Consider the following 24,906-nt stretch of genomic DNA (forward strand, 5'->3'; position numbering starts at 1 on the left):
ATTTTCCCGTTGATGATAGCTAGCTGTCCAGGCCCTGAGGCAGCAAAGCAGCCCCAAACATTAATGCTCCCTCCACCATACTTTACAGTTTGGATGAGGTTTTGATGTTGGTGTGCTGTGAATTTTTTTCTCCACACATAGTGTTGTGTGTTATTTGTGTCCCTCCAAATAACTCAACTGTAGTTTCATTTGTCCACAGAATATTTTGCCAGTAGCACTGTGGAACATCCAGGTGCTCTTTTGCAAACTTCAGACGTGCAACAATGTTTTTTTTTGGACAGCAGTGGCTTCTTCCGTGGTGTCCTCCCATGGACACCATTCTTGTTTAGTGTTTTACGTATCGTAGACTCGTCAACAGAGATGCTAGCATGTTCCAGAGATTTCTGTAAGTCTTTAGCTGACACTCTAGGGTTCTTCTTAACCTCATTGAGCATTCTGCGCTGTGCTCTTGCAGCCATCTTTGCAGGAAAGCCACTCCTAGGGAGAGTAGCAACAGTGCTGAACTTTCTCCATTTACAGACAATATGTCTTACCGTGGACTGATGAACATCAAGGCTTTTAGAGATACTTTTGTAACCCTTTCCAGCTTTATGCAAGTCAATAATTCTCAATCTTAGGTCTTCTGCGATCTCTTTTGTTTGAGGCAAGGTTCACATTAGGCAATGCTTCTTGTGAATAGAAAACTCACATTTTGTGAGTGTTTTTTATAGGGCAAGGCAGCTCTAACCAACATCTCCAATCTCGTCTCATTGATTGGACTCCAGGTTAGCTGACTCCTGACTCCAATTAGCTTTTGGAGAAGTCATTAGCCTAGGAGTTCACATAATTTAACCATTCACAGTGTAAGTTGGAAAAAGTATGTATTCAATATAGACAAGAAAAATACAATAATTTGTGTGTTATTAGATTAGACAGACTATTTATCTATCTTTGTGAAGATCAGATCAAATTTGAATACTAATTTATGCAGAAATCCAGGTAATTCCAAAGGGTTCACATACTTTTTCTTGCCACTGTATACTGAACAAAAATATAAACACAGTGTTGGTCCCATGTTTCATGCACTGAAAGAAAATATCCCAGAAAATGTTCCATATGCACAAAAAGCTTATTCCTCTACAGATGTTGTGCACAAATTTGTTTGAAAATAAAGGAGAGCCGCACACTCTAGGAGCTCAGATGCAAAAATGTAATATCCAACGTTTCAACAGACAAGCTGTCTTCATCAGGGTATGATCACAAACACTGTGGGATGACTCGTTTATATAGTGTCAAAAGACACACAGGTGTCTGTAATCATGGCCAAGAGTGGCCTAATATCATTGGTTCATTCTCAAATATTAAAACGGCATACTAAGAGCAGCACAAATTTGTTTACACCCCTGTTAGTGAGCATTTCTACTTTGCCAAGATATGCCACACCTGTCAGGTGGGTGGATTATCAAGAAGCTGATTAAACAGCATGATCATTACACAGGTGCACCTTGTGCTTGGGACAACCAGGCCACTTTTGTCACATAACACAATGCTACCTATGTCTCAAGTTTTGAGGGAACGTGCAATTGGCATGCTGACTGCAGTAATGTCCATCAGAGCTGTTGCCAGATAATTAAATGTTAAGCTGCCTCCAACGTTGTTTTAGAGATTTTGGCAGTGAGTGCAACCGGCCTCACAACCGCAGACCACGTGTAACCACACCAGCCCAGGACCTCCACATCCGGCTTCTTCACCTGCGGGATCATCTGTGTGTGTGTGTGGGGGGGGCTGATTAGTATTTTTGTATGTAATAAAGCCCTTTTTGTGGGGAAAAACAAATTCTGATTGGTTGGATCTAGTTCACCATGGCTACACCCCTGCCCAGTCATGTGAAATCCATAGATTAGGGCCTAATGAATGTATTTCAATTGACTGATTTCCTTATATGAACTGTATCTCAGTAAAAAATTGTTGCATGTTGCGTTTATATTTTTGTTCAGTGTACTTTATTTAGTCTGATCAGTGGAACAATTATCTTTCTTTACAACGGGCTAAAATGCAGGGCAACACTGTCAGCAACAGCACTACTGTTATTCCCCACACTTATTCTATTATTCCACTTCCTCCCAGTTCTGCCAGTGTCATCACATATTAGAAATCTCTTATGCCTATTTGTGTCTTTGAAAATGATTTATATGAGGCCATGTCATTTTGCAGCCTTTCACGGACAGTTTTGAATAAGTCATACAAATAAGCATTGGATATTCAAATGATTCAGGAATTAAAAATAATTTTAGTATTGTGCACATGCTAGAGAGAGAGAGATGGTAGAGGGACTCACAACTCATAATACACATATTTTGTCTGTGTAGAGAGTATGACGGCATCTTCAACTAGTAGGCATAAACCACCTGAATATTGATATTCATTAGATATTTATTGAAGGTTTGAGAAATGAATTGTTATAACAAGAGCCTTTTCAATCACTTGGGAAACATAGATCTGGGGTGGCCAACCCTCCTGGAGAGCTAGCAGGATTTTCTTCCAGACCTATTTTAAAGAAATAGCTCACCAACATTATAAAATGTTTGTGCATTCTATGGACAGAAAAAACTTCCTGGGGAAGGACCCCCAGTCTATTGTCTAGGGATTGTGCCAGGGGCAGTGCGATTGGTGGAGCAAACTCCCCACTAAACAAAATATGAATTGCACTGTAGCGGTGACAAACAGAGCCCACAAACTGTGAGCGCCCACATAAAGCTGTCCCAACAGCAGAGCTTTCTTTCCAGCACCATGGAGTGACCCCTTACCACTGTTACACCTGGCTATCAGTGGAGCCTTGTCTGGCAGCGAAACAGTTCATTCAGCCTCATTTACTGCCTTTTAATAAAAACAATGCTGATATGGCTGACTTTCTTAAACAAATGTGGTTTCTACTGACAATTGAGATGTACAAACTAGGGCATAAGGGAACGACGAGCGGTTAAGAGGCCATCTGTAATTTTGATTAAGACATTAATAAGCGAGCTAGGACGTAATCAATAACTATTTGTTCAGCACTTTTGAAATGTACATCGACAGAATAAAGAACATGGGCCGTTCTTACAGTATTCTCCCTGTATACCAAGTCAGAACCGTAAGATAAATAAAGGGGGCATATAAGCAGACAATGAAAGCTCTTACAATATTCAATGATTACATTTCTCTAAAACAGGCTACAGGCTACATGTGCACCACCAGGTCAGAACAGTAGGAGAAGTTAAGAGGGGAAAAGGGACCAAATGATTAGGGTGAGGCACATGGGCTACTAACAGCTTACTACACAACATACTCTTAGTATTACTTTCTTAGCTACAGTATACACATCTCCCTGGCATATTACATCATTAATGCAGCAGCGTACAAGACATTTCTGGACTCACCTTGTGATGTGCTCACTTGAACAGGAAGGTGGTTGCGGCAGTCCTTGTGGGCAAATTTTCTCATCTAACTTTGTCAAAGTTAAAAGTCTGTCATTCTCTGGATTTATGGTGATTTCAAGACAACTGGGAACTCTGGAAAAAAAACAAGGTTGAATCATGACGTCAGTGATCTTCAAGTCGGAGCTCCAGAAAGAGGCCCTTAAACCCAGACTTGGACCACACACCCAATTCACTGAATAGCAGGCTAGTGATTGCTTTGCAACACTTGCAGTTAGCCACTGATTCCTTCCAAACCACTCATTGTTGAATTTGCAATTTCCAACTGGTTGTGTAATGTTTATGTCCAATGGCCGATGAGCACCGATACATTTGATCTATAATTTCTCTTCATATGACAAGGTTTGAAAAGGATTTGCCAGTAGATTGTCGACGTGATTCATGATGATGACTGCTAGCTAAGATTTTGAAAGTATGATGTTAACATGATCAGTCTAATCAAAGCTACTGTAGATATAACGTGATTTGTCGTAATTTTATCTGTGGCCAATGACCTTGAGCCTTCTTGGATGGGCACTTCTAATGTAACTGTATTGCAGCACCCAATGAACTTGAATTTTCAAACTCTCCCCATAGATTTTGCGGTGACATAGTGTCCCCATGAGTGACAGAACACTGAGCCAATCACGGCGCAACTAGAGAACATTACCAACCCCTAAGCTCTGTATTTTCCGCTGGCTGCCCCACCACCACAGAAAGCACTAGGCTGAGACACCTGCATTTTGAAGCTGTTTTACTCAAGAAAGCCAAAAAGAGACCACAGTTGTATGCGGCTTTAGTAACTCAATTATTACATTTTTTTTTTTACATTGTTTGCAAACTGATATATGACACGTATTAATGCCAAAAGAACATGCAAAACAGGCAACCATTTTTTTTTTTGCTAAACAGGTGGGGCTCAAAACCCCACCTGCCCTGAATGATGGGTTGTCAATGGCAAGGGAGAAATTAAATTCACATAACAAATATCACTCCAAGCATTTTTCAAAAGTTGCCAGCCCTGGTGTAACAATTTAAGTTCTTCGTAGATGTATACTAGCTTTTTAATTGCTGTCTAACATTAAAGTGGCTACTCAAGAAGGCAAAGGTAACTGAACTTAATGACTACCGCCCAGTAGCACTCACCTCTGTCATCATGAAGTGCTTTGAGAGACTAGTTAAGGATCATATCACCTCCACCTTACCTGACACCCTAGACCCACTTCAATTTGCTTACCGAACCAATAGATCTGCACACTGCCCTATCCCATCTGGACAAGAGGAATACCTATGTAAGAATGCTGTTTATTGACTATAGCTCAGCATTCAACACCACAATAACCTCCAAGCTCATCATTAAGCTCGAGACCCTAGGTCTGAACCCCGCCCTGTGCAACTGGGTCCTGGACTTCCTGACGGGCCGCCCCCCCAGTGGTGAAGGTAGGAAACATCACCTCCACTCCGCTGATCCTCAACACTGGGGCCCCACAAGGGTGCGTTCTCAGCTCTCTCCTGTACCACCACCTGTTACGGCAACTGCACCGCCCTCAACCGCAGGGCTCTCCAGAGGGTAGTGCGGTCTGCACAACGCATCACCGGGGGCAAACTACCTGCCCTCCAGGACACCTACAGCACCCGATGTCACAGGAAGGCCAAAAAGATCATCAAGGACAACAACCACTCGAGCCACCGCCTGTTCACCATGTTATCATCCAGAAGGCGAGGTCAGTACAGGTGCATCAAAACTGGGACCGAGAGACTGAAAAACAGTTTCTATCTCAAGGCCATCAGACTGTTAAACAGCCATCATTAACATAGAGAGGCTGCTGCCAACATACTGACTCAAATCTCTGGCCACTTTAATAAATGGATTTAATAAAGGTATCACTAGTCACTTTAAATAATGGCACTTTCAGAATGTTTACATATCCTACATTACTCATCTCATATGTATATACTGTATTTTATACCATCTTGCCTATCCTGCATGGCCATCACTCATCCATATATTTATATGTACATATTCTTATTTCATCCCCTTACATTGTGTGTATAAGGTAACTTGTTAGATATTACTGCAGTCGGAACTAGAAGCGCAAGCATTTAGCTACATTCGCATTAACATCTGCTAACGATGTATATGTGACCAATCAAATTTGATTCGATTTGATGTAGTCGTTTTCCTTTACTACTGGTCTGTAGGCTGCCTTGCACAGTAAACTCCCATCCAGCTGGCGGCCCTGTTGTGTTTCTGGGTTCGTCACCAACTAGAACAAAGAATGTCCTAAGATTCCTTGACTAGAACACGGAAGTAGGATTGGAAACGAGTTTATTATTATTTTTTGCGTCGCTTGTGTTGAGTAAAGAAAGACATACTGACTAAACTGAATAGACTACCCAGCTCTCATTTTACTGAAAATGTCTAAACTACAGTTGTTGCGTGTATTTTTAGATGAGCGTTTAACGGCGGCTGCTGTGGATATTTTTGGGGAAGTTGAGAAAACGGTAGTGGAATACCAGGAGGAGAATGATCGGCTACTGAGAATGCTGCGGATCACACCAGAGATAAAACAATGTAGAATAGGTTCGTATTTTTATGAAATTCACAATAGAGGATGGTCCCCCCCCTTCCTCTGAGGAGCCTCTACCAATATTCGGTTTTATTTACTCTCAGATTCGAAAATGCTAATTAGCTTCAAAGTAGACAGGCAAAACAACAAATCCCCGCAAGCGCCTGCACGTCATCTATAGCTGACACCTTGGTTTACAGAATCTTCCATTTAAAGAATTAAGCCAATTTATTCATTACTACATTTTAGATAACATTAGATAGTTAATCCAGAGATTCTTACCTTTGCCTCGATTCGGCAGTCCCGTCCAGATCATCATGGTGTTTGTAGTTCTTTATGATAGCCACATTAGGATTTCATTTTTTATTTTTTGGGGGGGGGTTAAATATAGGGTGGGTATAATTTGTGGAACGTTCCAACAGGAATCTGTTCCAAAAACGTTGTAAATACAAGGATGCCAACAAACAACGCATACAAAGTATCATGATCAATTCACCTAGCTAACCGTATGCCGAATAGGCATCAACTCACCACGTAGTTTATTCTTAATGTTTGTCCATAGGCTACCAGAGTGAGGACATTACATTTTTCATAATAAACGTGGTGAGTGAAACACTTAATTAAATAGCCCACTATTTAAATAGCCCGGAATCTTATCCTTCCGCTATACAACTTTGTATGCGTTGTGTTGGCAACCTTGTTATTTACGAATTTGTTGGAATAGATTCTGGTTGGAACGTTAATTATACCCACCCGTAAATATAGGCGAATATATTGATAAAAGTCACCTTGTCCTAGAGAGATTTACACGGTTATCAAAACGTCACGCCAGGGTTAGCCTCCTTATTTTAAGTCATTGTAAAGGGTAAGCCTACACAAAACATAGTCCTTATTTTAAGTCATTGTAAAGGGTTAGCCTACACAAAACACAGTCCTTATTTTAAGTCATTGTAAAGGGTTAGCCTACACAAAACACAGTCCTTATTTTAAGTTATTGTAAAGGGTTAGCCTACACAAAACACAGCCCTTATTTTAAGTCATTGTAAAATCTCCTATGGGGAAAAGTGAATGGTGGAAAAACGATTAGAACCATTCCCCTGTTTGACCGTTTTATGGTTATTGTGACTTATACTGTGGTTATTTGGTATTTTATTACGATTCCCATTAGCTGTTGCAAAAGCATCAGCTGCTCTTCCTGGGGTCCACACAGAACATGAAACATAATACAGAATGACATAATAGTTACATACCAACACTAACCATGGTGGGGGGACTGAATTTAATAAAGTATTTGGTGTTTTATTAGGATCCCCATTAGCTGTTGCAAAAGCAGCAGCTACTCTTCCTGGGGTCCACATGAAACATGACATCATCCAGAACATTAATAGACAAGAACAGCTCAAGGACAGAATTACAGAAAACATTTTTAATGGCACATGTAGCCTACATATCAATACATACACAAACGATCTAAGTCACATAGAGGAGAGACGTTGTGAGGTGTTGCTTTATCTGTTTGTTTTTTTAGCAATTTGAGATGGAATGGAGTTCCATGAGACAATGGCTCTTTATAATACTGTACGCTTTCTTGAATTTGTTCTGGATTTGGGGACTGTGGTAACCTCTGCTCCTCCTCTCAGTCCCTCCAGAATCCCTGCAGCTCTCTGTCTCTGAAGAGGAGGTTCCCCCTGAGCAGCAGCACTGTGAGCAGGAGTGGAGCCCCAGTCTGGGACAGGAGGACCCAGAGACCACACAGATTAAAGAGGAACAGGAGGAAGTCAGGACCAGTCAGGAGGAAGAGCAGCTTCAAGGGGTGGAGCCTGATGTCATAGAGTTCATATTTACTCCTTCCTGTGTGAAAAGTGAATGTGATCAGGAGGACCCATGTCAAGAAGCCGTACTAGCTGAACACCCAACTCTCAGTCCACTGAAAACATCTAAACTACAGTCGTTTCGAGAGTTTTTAAATGAGCGTTTAACAGCGTTTGCTGCTGTGGAGATTTCTGGGGAATTTGTGAAAATGGTAGCAGAGTACCAGGAAGAGAATGATCGGCTACGGAGACTGCTGCGGATCACACCAGAGATACAACTATGTAGAATAGGTTTGTATGTAGATCTACTGATAGTTAACTATAGTTGTACTCAATGAAAATGTTGTTATTCACTTTTACTCTACATGGATACAAACGTGTGTCACGAAAACCAGGAAGTTATTTGAATGTCTAGAATTTCCTGACTTTAGAAACAGAAAAAAAAGAAACCGATGCAAATGTCTTACATTTTATCTTTCGGTCGTTCAACCTTTATCGGAGCAAATCTCCCCAAACAGTGAGACAGATGAGGCCACTAAGGCTGCGTTTATACAGGCAGACCAATTCTGATTCCCCCCCACCCACACTAATTGGTCTTTTGACCAGTCAAATCAGATCTTTTCACATCAGATCATTTTCAGTGCTGATCTGATTGGTCAAAGGACAAATTAATGATCAGACTTGGGCAGCTTTAGCGAGCCAGAGATAATTACAGACACCTGCCGTAATCTAAAGTACCAACAAAGTGCCACTAGATATCATATCAGATAGAACAGAATATATAGATGTAATTCTACAAATACAAAAGGAGGTGTTTGTATCAGGAATCCATACTCTCAGACAGAGAACAATACAGATGACAGTCTGCAACAAAAAGAAAGACAAGGTAAACATATAACACTTCAGTGCTTTCAGGAAGTATTCAGACATACACATATTTAGCAGGTCACATACACATATTTAGCAGATGTTATTGCGAGTGTAGTGAAATGCTTGTGTTCTTTGCTCCAACTGTGCAGTAATATCTAACAATTCACAACAATACACAAATCTAAAAAGTATAATAATGGAATTAAGAAATATATAAATATTATGACGAGCATTGTTGGAGTGGCATTGGCTAAAATACTGTAGAATAGAATACAGTGTATGTATATGAGATGAGTAATGTAGTATATAGAGTTAAAGTCAGAAGTTTACATACACTTAGGTTTGAGTCATTAAAACTTGTTTTTCAACCACTCCACAAATGTCTTGTTAACAAACTATAGTTTTGGCAAGTCGTTTAGGACATCTACTTTGTGATGACACAGGTAATTTTTCCATTAATTGTTTACAGACAGATTATTTCACTTATAATTCACTGTATCACAATTCCAGTGGGTCAGAAGTTTACATACATCAAGTTGACTGTGCCTTTAATCAGCTAGGAACATTCCAGAAAATGATGTCATGGCTTTAGAAGCTTCTGATAGGCTAATTTACATAATTTGAGTCAATTGGAGGTGTACCTGTGGATGTATTCCAAGGCCTACCTTCAAACTCAGTGCCTCTTTGCTTGACATCATGGGAAAATACTAAGAAATCAGCAAAGATTTCCAAACGTATGAAGGTACCACGTTCATCTGTACAAACAATAGTACGCAAGTATAAACACCATGGGACCACGCAGCCGTCATACCGCTCAGCAAGGAGACGCGTTCTGTCTCCTAGAGATGAACGTACTTTGGTGCAAAAAGTGCAATCAATCCCAGAACAACAGCAAAGGACCTTGTGAAGATGCTGGAGGAAACAGGTACAAAGTATCTATATCCACAGTAAAACGAGTCCTATATCGACATAACCTGAAAGGCCGCTCAGCAAGGAAGAAGCCACTGCTCCAAAACCACCATAAAAAATCCCGACTACGGTTTGCAACTGCACATGGGGACAAAGATAGTTCTTTTTGGAGAAATGTCCTCTGGTCTGATGAAACAAAAATAGAAATGTTTGGCCATAATAACCATTGTAATGTGTTGAGGAAAAAGGGGGAGGCTTGCAAGCCGAAGAATAGATGGCATCATGAGGGAGGAAAATGATGTGGATATATTGAAGCAACATCTCAAGACATCAGTCAGGAAGTTAAAGCTTGGTCGCAAATGGGTCTTCCAAATGGACAATGACCCCAAGCATACTTCCAAAGTTGTGGAAAAATGGCTTAAGGACAACAAAGTCAAGCTATTGGAGTGGCCATCACAAAGCCCTGACCTCAATCCTATAGAAAATATGAGGGCAGAACTGAAAAAGCGTGTGCGAGCAAGGAGGCCTACAAACCTGACTTCGTTACACCAGCTCTGTCAGGAAGAATGGGCCAAAATTCACCCAACTTATTGTGGGAAGCTTGTGGAAGGCTACCCAAAATGTTTGACCCAAGCTAAACAATTTAAAGGCAATGCTACCAAATACTAATTGAGTGTATGTGAACTTCTGACCCACTGGGAATGTGATGAAAGAAATAAAAGCTGAAATAAATAATTCTCTCTGCTATTATTCTGACATTTCACATTCTTAAAATAAGGTGGTGATCCTAACTGACCTAAGACAGGGACTTTTGACTAGGATAAAATGTCAGGAATTGTGAAAAGCTGAGTTTAAATGTATTTAGCTAAGGTGTATGTAAACTTCCGACTTCAACTGTAAACATTAAAGTGACAAGTGATTCTATGTTTATAGTGCAGCAGCCTCTAAGGTGCAGGGCTGAGCAACGGGGTGGCAGCCGGCTAGTGATTGCTATTTAACAGTCCGAGGCCTTGAGATAGAAGCTGTTTTATAGTAACTCGGTCCGAGCTTTGATGCACCTGTACTGACCTCGCCTTCTGGATGATAGCGGGGTGAACAGGTCGTGGCTCGTGTGGTTGATGTCCTTGATGATCTTTTTGACCTTCCTGGGACATCAGGTGCTGTAGATGTCATGGATGGTAGGTAGTTTGCCCCCGGTGATGCGTTGGGCAGACCGCACCACCCTCTGGAGAGCCTTGCTTTTGCGGACGATGCAGTTGCCATAACAGGCGGTGATACAGCCCGACAGGATGCTCTCAATTGTGCATCTTTCAAAGTTTCTGAGGGTCTTAGGGGCCAAGCCCCCCGTTGCGCCTTCTTCACCACATTGTCTGTGTGGGTGGACCATTTCAGATTGTCAGTGATGTGTACGCCGAGGAACTTGAAGATTTTCACCTTCTCCACTGCAGTCCTGTCAATGTGGATTGTTGCAGTTGCTCCCTCTGCTGTTTCCTGAAGTCCACGATCAAATCCTTCATTTTCTTGACGTTGAGGGAGAGGTTATTTTCCTGGCACCACTCTGCTAGGGCCCTCACCTCCTCCCTGTAGGCTGTCTTGTCATTGTTGGTAATCAGGCCTACTACTGTTGTGTCGTCTGCAAACTTGATGACTGGGTTGCAGCTGTTCGTGGGCACACAGTCATGGGTGAACAGGGAGTAGAGGAGGGTGCTGAGCACGCACCCTTGTGGGGCCCCAGTGTTGAGGATCAGTGAAGTGGGGGTGTTGTTTCCTACCTTCACCACCTGGGGGCAGCCCGTCAGGAAGTCCAGAACCCAGTTGCACACAGCAGGGTTGAGACCCAGGGCCCCAAGCTTAATGATGATCTTGGAGGGTACTTTGGTGTTGAATGCTGAGCTGTAGTCAATGAACAGCATTCTGATGTAGGTATTCCTCTTGTCCAGACAGGATAAGGCAGTGTGCAGTGAGATGGCGATTGACAGACAATGCAATCTATTGGGGCGGTAAGTAAATTAAGTGGGTCTAGGTTGTCGGGTAAGGTGGAGGTGATATGATCCCTAACTAGTCTCTCAAAGCACTTCATGATGACAGAAGTGAGCGCTACGGGGCGATAGTTATTTAGTTCAGTTACCTTTGCCTTCTTGGGCACAGGAACAATAGTGGACATCTTGAAACAAGTGGGGACAACAGACTGGGATAGGGAGAGATTGAATATGTACGTAAACACTCCAGCCAGCTGGTCTGCGCATGCTCTGAGAACGTGGCCGTCTGGGCCATCAGCCTAGCGTGGGTTAACACGTTTAAATGTTTTACTCACGTCGGAGAACGAGAGCCCACAGTCCTTGGGAGTGGGCCGCGTCGGTGGCACTGTGTTATCCTCAAAGCGGGCGAAGAAGGTGTTTATCTTGTCTGGGAGCAAGATGTCGATGTCTGCGACTGCGACTGGTTTCCCTTTATAATCCGTGATTGTCTGTAGACCCTGCCACGTGCGTCTCGTGTCTGAGCCGTTGAATTGCGACTCCACTTTGTCTCTGTACTGACTTTTTGCCTGTTTGATTGGCTTTCAGAGGGAAGTTCGCGCTTTCAGTTTTGTGTGAATTCTTCCATCTATCCATAGTTTCTGGTTTGGGTAGGTTTTAATTGTCACCGTGGGAACAACATCCCCTATACCAGGTATTCCCAAACTGGGGTAAACCAAATAAAAATGTGATTCTCTCTTTTTTTATATATTAAAAATGGGGCTATACTTTTGGGTGAGGTTTTTTTCTCGTCTGAGTTGCCTCGTTTTACTGCCAAAAATAAAATCAAACTATCTATTGTTCAGCGAAATAACAACACAATGTCAAATACAGGTAGCCTAGTCAAATAATTAACATCCAATCACATTAACCGTTACTCTCTCGTGGGAATTCCACTAAAGGTCTGTATGTAGCCAAATGTGGCTGCTGCTCATTTCGTTTGCTTGAAAATTGATAAATGGTTAAAAAAAGTACGGCCCGCGTCCGTAGAGACACATACCAGCTCTACTGGTAGTACTGCTACTACCATCAGTACTACACCTGCACCTGTCGATGATACAAGTTGTTCTGCTTCCACGAGCACATCCAATGCTAGCATCAGTAATTCTACACTTGTTGTTAGCCCAGCTAACTGACAGTTGTGAATCTGATGCAACCGAAGAGCTACTGCCCCCTTACCCGGGAAAGCACCGAACAACAGACACGGACGTTGGACTATCGAACAGGTGCAAATATGATGAGAACAACATTGATTTGGGGTTCACTTACACTACCGGTCAAAGTTTTAGGACACCTACTCATTCAACTGTTTTAATATTTTTTTTTACTATTTTCTACATTGTAGAATAATAGTGAAGACATCAAACCTATGAAATAACACATGGAATCATAAAGTAAACAAAAAAGTGTTAAACAAATGAAAATATATTGTATATTTGAGCTTCTTCAAATAGCCCCCCTTTTCCTTGATGACAGCTTAGCACATTCTTGGCATTATATGTGCAAAAGTACTATTTCACAACTCGATGAAACCTTCACTCTTGCGCAGACATTTAGAAACAAAACATGACAATTTGAAAAATAAGCCGCTGGAGTTTTTTGAGTGGGATTTAAGACGACTTTCGAGTAGTAAGACATGTATAAAAGCAACAGATACCATTCATAAGAAGGGGCTATAAGTGTCTTATATGGTGAGCTACCGAGTGGCTAGGACAGGCAAGCCCCATACTATTGTGGAGGACTTAATTCTCCCTGCTGCCGTGGATATGGCTGGGACAATGCTGGGGGAGAAGGCCCACAAAACTATACAGACAATGCCTTCATCAAACAACACTGTTTCACAACGCATCAGTGACATGGCAGGAGATGTTTTGAAACAATTACTGCTTCGCATACAAGCCAGTGAATTCTATGCGTTACAGCTGGATGAGTCAACATACGTGGAGGGCCTGGCACAGTTCCTGGTATATGTCCGTTACGTTTATGGGGGGGGGGGGGGGTCAATTAAGGAAGACATCCTTTTCTGGAAACCAGGACAACAGGAGAGGATATTTTTAAAGTACTGGACAGCTTTGTGACATCAAATGGACTTTGGTGGTCAAGATGTGTTGGTATCTGTACTGATGGTGCAAAAGCCATAACAGGGAGACATAGTGGAGTGGTAACGCGCGTGCAAGCAGTTGCTCCCGATGCCAATTGGGTACACTGCAGCATCCACCGAGAGGCTCTTGCTCCCGATGCCACTTGGGTACACTGCAGCATCCACCGAGAGGCTCTTCCTGCCAAGGAAATATCTGACAGCTTGATAGACGTTCTGAACTCTACAGTGAAATGGTTAACTTTGTTAAAGCAAGGCTCCTGAACTCTACAGTTTAATGGTTTACTTTGTTAAAGCAAGGCTCCTGAACTCTACAGTGTAATGGTTTACTTTGTTAAAGCAAGGCTCCTGAACTCTACAGTGTAATGGTTAACTTTGTTAAAGCAAGGCTCCTGAACTCTACAGTGTAATGGTTAACTTTGTTAAAGCAAGGCTCCTGAACTCTACAGTGTAATTGTTAACTTTGTTAAAGCAAGGCTCCTGAACTCTACAGTGTAATGGTTAACTTTGTTAAAGCAAGGCTCCTGAACTCTACAGTGTAATGGTTAACTTTGTTAAAGCAAGGCTCCTGAACTCTACAGTGTAATGGTTAACTTTGTTAAAGCAAGGCTCCTGAACTCTACAGTGTAATTGTTAACTTTGTTAAAGCAAGGCTCCTGAACTCTACAGTGTAATTGTTAACTTTGTTAAAGCAAGGCTCCTGAACTCTACAGTGTAATTGTTAACTTTGTTAAAGCAAGGCTCCTGAACTCTACAGTGTAATTGTTAACTTTGTTAAAGCAAGGCTCCTGAACTCTACAGTGTAATGGTTTACTTTGTTAAAGCAAGGCTCCTGAACTCTACAGTGTAATGGTTTACTTTGTTAAAGCAAGGCTCCTGAACTCTACAGTGTAATTGTTAACTTTGTTAAAGCAAGGCTCCTGAACTCTACAGTGTAATGGTTTACTTTGTTAAAGCAAGGCTCCTGAACTCTACAGTGTAATGGTTTACTTTGTTAAAGCAAGGCTCCTGAACTCTACAGTGTAATGGTTAACTTTGTTAAAGCAAGGCTCCTGAACTCTACAGTGTAATGGTTAACTTTGTTAAAGCAAGGCTCCTGAACTCTACAGTGAAAATGGTTAACTTTGTTAAAGCAAGGCTCCTGAACTCTACAGTGTAATGGTTAACTTTGTTAAAGCAAGGCTCCTGAACTCTACAGTGTAATGGTTAACTTTGTTAAAGCAAGGCTCCTGAACTCTACAGTGTAATGGTTAACTTTGTTAAAGCAAGGCTCCTGAACTCTACAGTGAAAATGGTTAACTTTGTTAAAGCAAGGCTCCTGAACTCTACAGTGTAATGGTTAACTTTGTTAAAGCAAGGCTCCTGAACTCTACAGTGTAATGGTTAACTTTGTTAAAGCAAGGCTCCTGAACTCTACAGTGAAAATGGTTAACTTTGTTAAAGCAAGGCTCCTGAACTCTACAGTGTAATGGTTAACTTTGTTAAAGCAAGGCTCCTGAACTCTACAGTGTAATGGTTAACTTTGTTAAAGCAAGGCTCCTGAACTCTACAGTGTAATGGTTAACTTTGTTAAAGCAAGGCTCCTGAACTCTACAGTGAAAATGGTTAACTTTGTTAAAGCAAGGCTCCTGAACTCTACAGTGTAATGGTTAACTTTGTTAAAGCAAGGCTCCTGAACTCTACAGTGTAATGGTTAACTTTGTTAAAGCAAGGCTCCTGAACTCTACAGTGTAATTGTTAACTTTGTTAAAGCAAGGCCCCTGAACTCTCGTGTATTTTCTGTACTATGCAATGATATGAGCAGCAACCATGTAACACTTTTACAACATACAGAAGTGCGCTGGTTATCAAGGGCAAAGTATTGAGACGTTTTTTAAAATTGAGAGACGCTTAACATTTTCTTTTCTGACCGTAATTTTCACTTGTCTGACCGCTTGCATGATGACGAGTTTCTCACACGACTGGCCAATCTGGGTGATGTTTTTTCTCGCATGAATGATCTGAATCAAAATTACAGGGACTCTACGCAACTATATTCAATGTACGGGACATAATTGAGGCTATGATTAAGAAGTTGGAGCTCTTCTCTGTCTGCATTAACAAGGACAACACACAGGTCTTTCCATCATTGTATGGTTTATTTGTATGCAAATGAACTCAAGCTTACGGACAACGTCAAATGTGATATAGCAAAGCACCTGAGTGAGTTGGGTGCGCAATTACGCAAGCACTTTCCCGAAACGGATGACACAAACAACTGGATTCGTTATCCCTTTCATGCCCTGCCTCCAGTCCACTTACCGATATCTGAACAAGAGAGCCTCATCAAAATTGCAACAAGCGGTTCTGTGAAAATTGAATTTAATCAGAAGCCACTGCCAGATTTCTGGATTGGGCTGCGCTCAGAGTATCCTGCCTTGGCAAATCGCGCTGATAAGACACTGATGCCCTTTGCAACCACGTACCTATATGAGAGTGGATTCTCAGCCCTCACTAGCATGAACACTAAATACAGGCACAGACTATTTGGAAAATGATTTAAGACTGAGACTCTCTCCAATACAACCCGACATTACACAGTTATGTGCATCCTTTCAAGCACACCCTTCTCATTAACCTGTGGTGAGTTATTCACAATTTTCGATGAACAAATAAAGTTTTATATGTAAATAAATAAATAAAGAGCACAATTATTGATTATTATATTATTATTTGTGCCCTTGTTCTATAAGAGCTCATTGTCACTCGCCACGAGCCGGGTTGTGACAACTCACACTCATTCTTATGTTTAATAAATGTATCGTATTGTGTGTGTGGCACAAAAAACAACATTTGAGAGTGCGGTTTACGCAGCTAGAGGTTGAATGTTTGAAGGGGTACGGGATTATAAAAAGTTTGGGAACCACTGCCCTATACACTTCCGGATGAACTCAGTCACCGTGTCGGAACCCGGAACATATCCCAGTCCGCGTGATCAAAACTTATCTTGAAGCATGGATTCCGATCGCTGCAGCTGTACATAGTCCATCTGTAAATAGCCCACCCAATCTACCTACCTCATCCCCATACTGTTTTTATTTACTTTTCTGCTCTTTTGCACACCAGTATCTCTATTTACACATCATCATATGCTCATTTATCACTCCAGTGTTAATCTGCTAAATTGTAATTATTCGCTCCTAAGGCCTATTTATTACCTACCTCATGCCTTTTGCACACATAGTTATAGTTACATTTAGCAAATTCGTAACATATTTTAAGAAATGGGTGATGGACATCCACAAATGTAATACACACCATACTAAATGGTGTGTCAGGGATTTACCTACATAATAATACGAAATGCTCTGAGACCAGGTTGGAACTACAGAGGTCACACTGTGAGGTGCCACTAGTTAGCTTCAGAAACAGGATGGGCAGGTTACAGTTTGCTTAAAAGAGCCTGCAGAGTTCTGGGGGGAAAAAAAGATTAACATTAATGATTAACATCAGAATGATGGCAAAAGGAAAGTGTGGGGTGGGGGAAGAAACTGTCCGGGGGGGCTGTTATGGCTTGGGCTGTTATGGCTTGGGCTGTTATGGCTTGGGCTGTTATGGCTTGGGCTGTTATGGCTTGGTCATGTATGGCTTGGGCATGTATGGCTTGGGCATGTATGGCTTGGGCATGTATGGCTTGGGCATGTATGGCTGCCACTGGAACTGGCTCACTTTTTTTTTCTCCATTGATGATGTCACTGCTGACTGCAGCAGCCACATTCATTCTGAAGTGTACAGAAACGTATCGTCTGATAACATATATTGTCTGCTAAAGTACAAGCAAATGCCTCCATAACTCATTGGACGGCGCTTCATCAGTACAGCAAGACAATGACCCCGAACATATAGCCATAGCAACTAGGGAGTTTTTTCAGCGCCCCAAAAAAATGTAAAGTTCTTTACTGGCGACGTCAATTTCCAGATTTACATCCAATTGAACATGCATTTCATTTGCTGAAGATAAGACATAAGGCAAAAAATACTTTTAAAAAACAAAAAAACTACTGGCTGCAGTACAGACCTGTCAGGGCGTCACCAGAGAAGATCCCGTCTTGGTGGGGTCAAATGGGTTGCAGACTTTAGTCAGTTACTGGATGCAAAGGATCAAATACTAAACAGTGCTTCATTTGGACCTTATATGAATCATTTGTACCTTTTATATGAATCATTTGGACTTTTTATATGAATCATTTGGACTTTTTATATGAATCATTTGGACCTTATATGAATCATTTGGACCTTATATGAATCATTTGGACCTTATATGAATCATTTGGACCTTATATGAATCGTTTGGACCTTTTATATGAATCATTTGGACCTTTTATATGAATCGTTTGGAACTTTTATATGAATCATTTAGCCCTTTAATGTGAATCATTTGGGCCTTTTATATGAATCATTTGGACCTTATATTAATCATTTGAACCTTTTATATGAATCATTTGAACCTTGTATGAATCATTTGAGCCTTTATATGAATCATTTGGACCTTTATATGAATCATTTGGACCTTTATATGAACCATTTGGACCTTTATATGAATCATTTGGACCTTATATGAATCATTTGGGCCTTATATGAATCATTTGGGCCTTATATGAATCATTTGGGCCTTTATATGAATCATTTGGGGCTTTATATGAATCATTTGGACCTTATATGAATCATTTGAACCTTATATGAATCATTTGGACCTTTTATATGAATAATCTGGCCCCTTGCAACATGTAAAGTGTTGGTCCCATGTTTCACGAGCTGAAATAAAAGATCCCAGAAATGTTCCATACACACAAACAGCTTATTTCTCTCAAATTTTGTCCACAAATGTGTTTACTTCGCTGTTAGTGAGCATTTCTCCTTTGCCAAGATAACCCATCCACCTGACAGGTGTGGCATATCAAGAAGTTGATTAAACGGCATGATCATTACAACGGTGCACCTTGTGCTGGGGGGACCATAAAAGACCACTCAAAAATGTGCAGTTTTGTCACACAACACAATGCCACAGATGTCTGCATTTTCACCAGACATGTCACCTATTGAGCATGTTTGGGATGCTCTGGATCGACGTGTACGACAGCGTGTTCCAGTTCAACTTCACTCAGCCAATTGAAGAGGAGTGGGACAACATTCCACAGGCCATAATCACCAGCCTGATCAACTCTATGTGAAGGAGATGTGTCGCGCTGTATGAGGCAAATGGTCACACCAGATACTGACTGGTTTTCTGATCCACAACTTTATTTATTTATATTTATTTATCTGACCAACAGATGCATATCTATATTCCCAGTCGTGTTAAATCCATAATTTTATTATATATATCTTTTTTTTTTACTGATTATATACATACAGTACCAGTCAAACGTTTGGACACACCTACTCATTCCAGGGTTTTTTAAAGTTACAAACAACGTGAAAACCCGCCTGCCAAAATAACAGTTGGTTAGGAGCATGTAAAACATCAGCCATCCCCTCTGGCACCAGTCTACATCTGTATCAAGGCTGTATAATAACCTCTGCTCCTCCTCTCCTTCCCTCCAGACTCCCTGCAGATCTCTGTCTCTGAAGAGGAGGTTCCCCCTGAGCAGCAGCACTGTGAGCAGGAGTGGAGTCCCAGTCTGGGGCAGAAGGACCCAGAGACCACACAGATTAAAGAGGAACAGGAGGAAGTCAGGACCAGTCAGGAGGAAGAGCAGCTTCAAGGGCTGGAGCCTGATATCATAGGGTTCATTTTCTCTCCTTCCTGTGTGAAAAGTGAATGTGATCAGGAGGACCAAACCAAGACTGTGGAGAACAGAGAGAGTCACTCTGAAACAGTGGATCTCAAACCTTTTGGCACTGTGACCCACATTAAGGGTCTCTACATTCCCTGTGACCCTCCAGATAATCAAAACAATGCCTCCAGCCACAGTTCAGCTGTAAGCAGTGACCCAGTAGGACTTGACAGCAGCCCACCATTGGAGAAACACCTGACCAAGCCCAGCACTACATCTAGAAAAACTCACAGCTGCTGTGACTGTGGTGAAGCGTTTGCTCTGAAAGCTGACCTGCAGAGACATGTGACTCTCACCAAGAAGAGACCCAGTGAATGTAGATTCTGCAAAAAACGCTACAACTCCACCTGTAAACTAAAGGCCCACGTCCGACTCTGTCACAGTGGGAAACCCTGCACCTGCCCTGTTTGTGGAAAGATCTTCAAACAAAAAGGGCATCTGTCCAGGCACATGAGGATTCACACAGGAGAGAAACCGTTCAGTTGTGGTGACTGTGGGAAAAGCTTCCGTCTGAAGGGGCATCTAACCAGGCACAAACTAATTCACACAGGGGAAAATCCATTTAGCTGTGGTGACTGTGGGAAAAGATTCAGTCTCAAGCAGCATCTAACCAGGCACAAATTGATTCACACAGGAGAGAAACCTTTTAGCTGTGGCAACTGCGGGAAAAGCTTCAATCTCAAGAAGACACTAACTGAACATATACGGACTCACACAGGAGAGAAACCTTTTAGCTGTGGTGATTGTGGAAAAAGCTTTAGTGTCAAGAAGACACTAATTGAACATATACGGACTCACACAGGAGAGAAGCCATATAGCTGTGGTGACTGTGGGAAAAGCTTCAGTGTCAATAGGAACCTAACTAAGCACAAACTGACTCACACAGGAGAGAAACAACATGGCTGCTCAGTGTGTGGTAAAAGATTCATTCAGAAGACTAATCTGCTGAGGCATGTCAAAAACAACCACAAAGAATAAAAACAAGACAAAGGAACAAAGAAAGTAAATGAGGGGACTAAGAGAGTATTGAGATACACCTGTGGACCAATTCTAGCTGGTCCTCCTGATCCTGCTCAGTCCAATGTCACAGTAATGATATAAATGGGGCTGTTGTCTGAGCCTAACAGGTAATGTTGCTACTCTTTGTGTATGAATTGGACAATCTGCAGTTCAGACAACCACCACTTTTTAGGTGAACAACTGAGGGATGGTGTTGGAGAGTTGTGAACACTCAAAATCATAGACGGATATCAAATTTGCCTGGTGTTACTTTGTTAAAGGTACCATCAGAGGTGTACACTACAATGCAAGATTTAGTTAGCTAGAGATTTAGTTAGCTAGAGATTTAGTTAGCTAGAGATTTAGTTAGCTAGAGATTTAGTTAGCTAGTTAACTAAATAAACTTTGTATGGAGAAAGATAAACACCAAATGGGCGTGGTCTAATTGACTCAACAACGTAACAACGTAACAACATAACAACATAACAACATAACAACGTAACAACGTAACAACGTAACAACATAACAACATAACAACCTAACAACTTAACAACGTAACAACGTAACAACGTAACAACCTAACAACGTAAGTGTTGATTTTTTAATGAACCAGAAAATCTCTAGGTATTTCTGGTTGCTTATCAAAGTTATCTGTTTCATTGAACCTGCTTTGTAGTGTACCCATCTGCAGTTCAAACAAGAACAAAGTGGGAAACCTGCCACTGTTTTGGTAAACAACTGAGGGAAAGGGGTTGGAGAAATGTACATATTCAGACAGATCGTTCGATGCCAGGACTGATCAAAATAATAGTTGTAACCATATTATGTGGCTATACAGTGTTTGGTTGCCATGTTAGGTTCATATGTTTTGTGTTCTGGTGGGGTATGACTGTCCAAAGTCCAAAATTCGATGTACCAATCACAGATTGCCCCTTAAAACCCCCTAGAGTTGATTGAGGCACCTGTGCATCACACGACGACGTCATTTTGAATATAGAACAGCCCTCTGTGTATTTAATATAGTGGCTGCAGCTCAATCCCCTCTTTCCGCCGACATGAAGTTTGCAGCCGTTCCATAACACGGGGCTTGTGAAAAGCGGCCTTTTTCTACACGTGAGAAGCTGTGGACGAGAAAATATTCACAGAATAATGTGTTCAACCCAAAACCGTGAGAGCTACAATCTAATGTCACCAATGTTGAAAGGAGAGACTTTGATTGGCTCTATGACATCAACAAGCTTACAGCAGTCCTCTGAACTCTGTCGCGGACTACGTCATTTCAAAGAGGTGTCACAAAACCGACTGTCCCGACCAAACCGTTGGCGATACAAACAAATGTCACCAATATTCAGTAGTGTAAAGTACTTAGGTAAAAGTACTTTAAAGTATTAATGAAGTTGTTTTTTGGGGGGGTATCTGTACTTTACTATTTATATTTTTGACAACTTTTACTTCACTACATTCCTAATGAAAATAATGTACACGGTCAAATTCGCGCACTTATCAAGAGAACACGTGGTCATCCCTACTGCCTCTGATCTGGCAGACTCACTAAATATACATTTAGTGCTTGTAAATAATGTCGGAGTGTTGGAGTGTACCCCTGACTATCCGTAAATAATGTTGGAGTGTTGGAGTGTACCCCTGACTATCCGTAAATAATGTCGGAGTGTTGGAGTGTACCCCTGACTATCCGTAAATAATGTCGGAGTGTTGGAGTGTACCCCTGACTATCCGTAAATAATGTCGGAGTGTTGGAGTGTACCCCTGACTATCCGTAAATAATGTTGGAGTGTTGGAGTGTACCCCTGACTATCCGTAAATAATGTCGGAGTGTTGGAGTGTACCCCTGACTATCCGTAAATAATGTCGGAGTGTTGGAGTGTACCCCTGACTATCCGTAAATAATGTCGGAGTGTTGGAGTGTACCCCTGACTATCCGTAAATAATGTTAGGGTGTTGGAGTGTACCCCTGACTATCCGTAAATAATGTCGGAGTGTTGGAGTGTACCCCTGACTATCCGTAAATAATGTCGGAGTGTTGGAGTGTACCCCTGACTATCCGTAAATAATGTCGGAGTGTTGGAGTGTACCCCTGACTATCCGTAAATAATGTTAGGGTGTTGGAGTGTACCCCTGACTATCCGTAAATAATGTCGGAGTGTTGGAGTGTACCCCTGACTATCCGTAAATAATGTCGGAGTGTTGGAGTGTACCCCTGACTATCCGTAAATAATGTTAGGGTGTTGGAGTGTACCCCTGACTATCCGTAAATAATGTCGGAGTGTTGGAGTGTACCCCTGACTATCCGTAAAAAACAAAAACAGGAAATGGTGCCGTCTGCATTGCTTAGTATAAGGAATTTGAAATGATTTATACTTTTACTTTTGGTACATAAGTATATTTAGAACCAAATACTTTTAGACTTTTACTCAAGTAGTATTTTACTGAGTGAATTTCACTTTTTACTTGAGTCATTTTCTATGAAGGTATCTTTACTTTTACTCAAGTTTGACAATTGGATACTTTTTCCACCACTGCCAATATTGAAAACTCTCACGAATGCGAAGGTGTCTGTTGTTGTGCTTGACAACACACACAAGCTCCAGAGGAGTCGTCTGAAGGTAACCGAGGTAACCCAGTGCCAGGCTGTAAAAAGTGCGTAGGGTATAATGTGTAAAAATAAAGAAAAACCCTTGAATGAGTAGGTGTGTCCAAACTTTTGACTGGTACTGTGTATATATACACACATACAATGCATTCGGAAAGTATTCAGACCCCTCGACCTTCTCCACATTTTGTTACGTTAGTCTTATTCTAAAATTGATTTAAATACATGTTTTTCCTCATCAATCTACACACAATACCCCATAATGACATCACAATACCCCATAATGACATCACAATACCCCATAATGACATCACAATACCCCATAATGACGAAGCAAAAATAGGTTTAGACATTTTTGCAAATGTAAAAATGCCTTATTTACATAAGTATTCAGACCCTTTGCTATGAGACTTGAAGTTGAGCTCAGGTGCATCCGTTTTCCATTGATCATCCTTGAGATGTTTCTACAATATGATTAGAGTCCACCTGTGGTAAATTCAATTGATTGGACATGATTTGGAAAGGCACACACCTATCTATAGTACCAGTCAAAAATTTGGACACACCTACTCAATCAAGGGTTTTTCTTTATTTTGACTATTTTCTACATTGTAGAATAATAGCGACATACCTGACCTGTGCAGCGATATACTCAACCCAAATTAAATGGTAGATGTGATATTTCAGTTTTAAATTTGTATTTTACATTTCAAAAAAAAGTTTTTGCTTTGTCATTATGGGGTATTGTGTAGATTGATGAGGGGGAAAAAACAATTTAATACATTTTGGAACAAGGCTGTAACTTTTTAAAAAATTGGAAAAAGTCAAGGGGTCTGAATACTTTCCGAATGCACTGTATATCTCCTAGTTATAGGACAGACACCTTCAAAACCTTGTTCCTTATAATTTATTTTTTGAGTGTCTCTTTTTTTGCCATTTTTGAATGTGTAATTCAATGCGTTTATCTGGGCTATAGCAAAAAAAGGACAAATTCTGTTTCATCAAATATTATTTATTTTTATACCTACAGGGTTCCTAAAATTCCAAATCAATTTTAAAACAATTCCATAATGTATGTTAGCTTAGTAGAGATTGATATTTAAGTGCTGAGACCTAAAGGGTTAACATGGTCCCGATAGAAACTCCTCTCAACCTGCTTCCTCGTTCTGAACTATTGCTCAATTTACAGTATCAGTGCAGTAATAGCACCAAGCGACCACTAGATGGGGGTGTAGGACCACTACATAAGGAAGTGCAGTGTCCTCTACTGTGTAGTATAGTTGTAGTCAACACAGAACTAGGCTTCTGCAGCCACAGACGAGCTTTACAAGTCAACATATCTACTGCATTTTACACTGTAATTTAATCTCACGCTAACACAGTGTAATTGTGTGTGTGAGTGAAAAAGAGAGAGGGAACGTTGTGTGTGTATGTGTGTGTGTGTACGCTCCGATACAATGTGTCTTTGTGAGTCCTTGGCATGCTGTCAGACATGTTTAGATATCAGTGAAAGGAGAGAGGGAATGAGACAAAGAGAGAGGAAAGGGGGTGAAAGAGGGAGGGAGGGAGAGAGTGAAAGACGGGAGGGAGAGAGAGAGTGAAAGACGGGAGGGAGAGAGAGAGTGAAAGACGGGAGGGAGAGAGAGAGTGAAAGACGGGAGAGAGGGAGAGGGAGGGAGGGAGAGAGAGGGAGGGAGGGAGGGAGAGAAAGTGAAAGACGGGAGAGAGAGGGAGGGAGAGAGAGAGAGAGGGAGCGAGCAAGAGAGGGAGGGA

General features: G+C 41.3%; 1 protein-coding gene across 1 annotated transcript; it reads left to right on the top strand.

The window, feature by feature from the left end:
- Positions 1 to 5,733: 5,733 nt before the first annotated feature.
- LOC129835761 (zinc finger protein 391-like) lies at positions 5,734 to 23,812 on the top strand. Its single transcript, XM_055901535.1, has 3 exons — positions 5,734 to 6,018; positions 7,645 to 8,106; positions 19,291 to 23,812. The coding sequence occupies exons 1-3, from the start codon at positions 5,853 to 5,855 to the stop codon at positions 20,499 to 20,501; spliced, it is 1,839 nt and encodes a 612-aa protein (XP_055757510.1). The 5' UTR covers positions 5,734 to 5,852; the 3' UTR covers positions 20,502 to 23,812.
- The last annotated feature ends 1,094 nt before the right edge of the window (positions 23,813 to 24,906 follow it).

Source organism: Salvelinus fontinalis, chromosome 36 (genome assembly GCF_029448725.1).
Source record: "Salvelinus fontinalis isolate EN_2023a chromosome 36, ASM2944872v1, whole genome shotgun sequence".
Lineage (NCBI taxonomy): Eukaryota > Metazoa > Chordata > Actinopteri > Salmoniformes > Salmonidae > Salvelinus > Salvelinus fontinalis.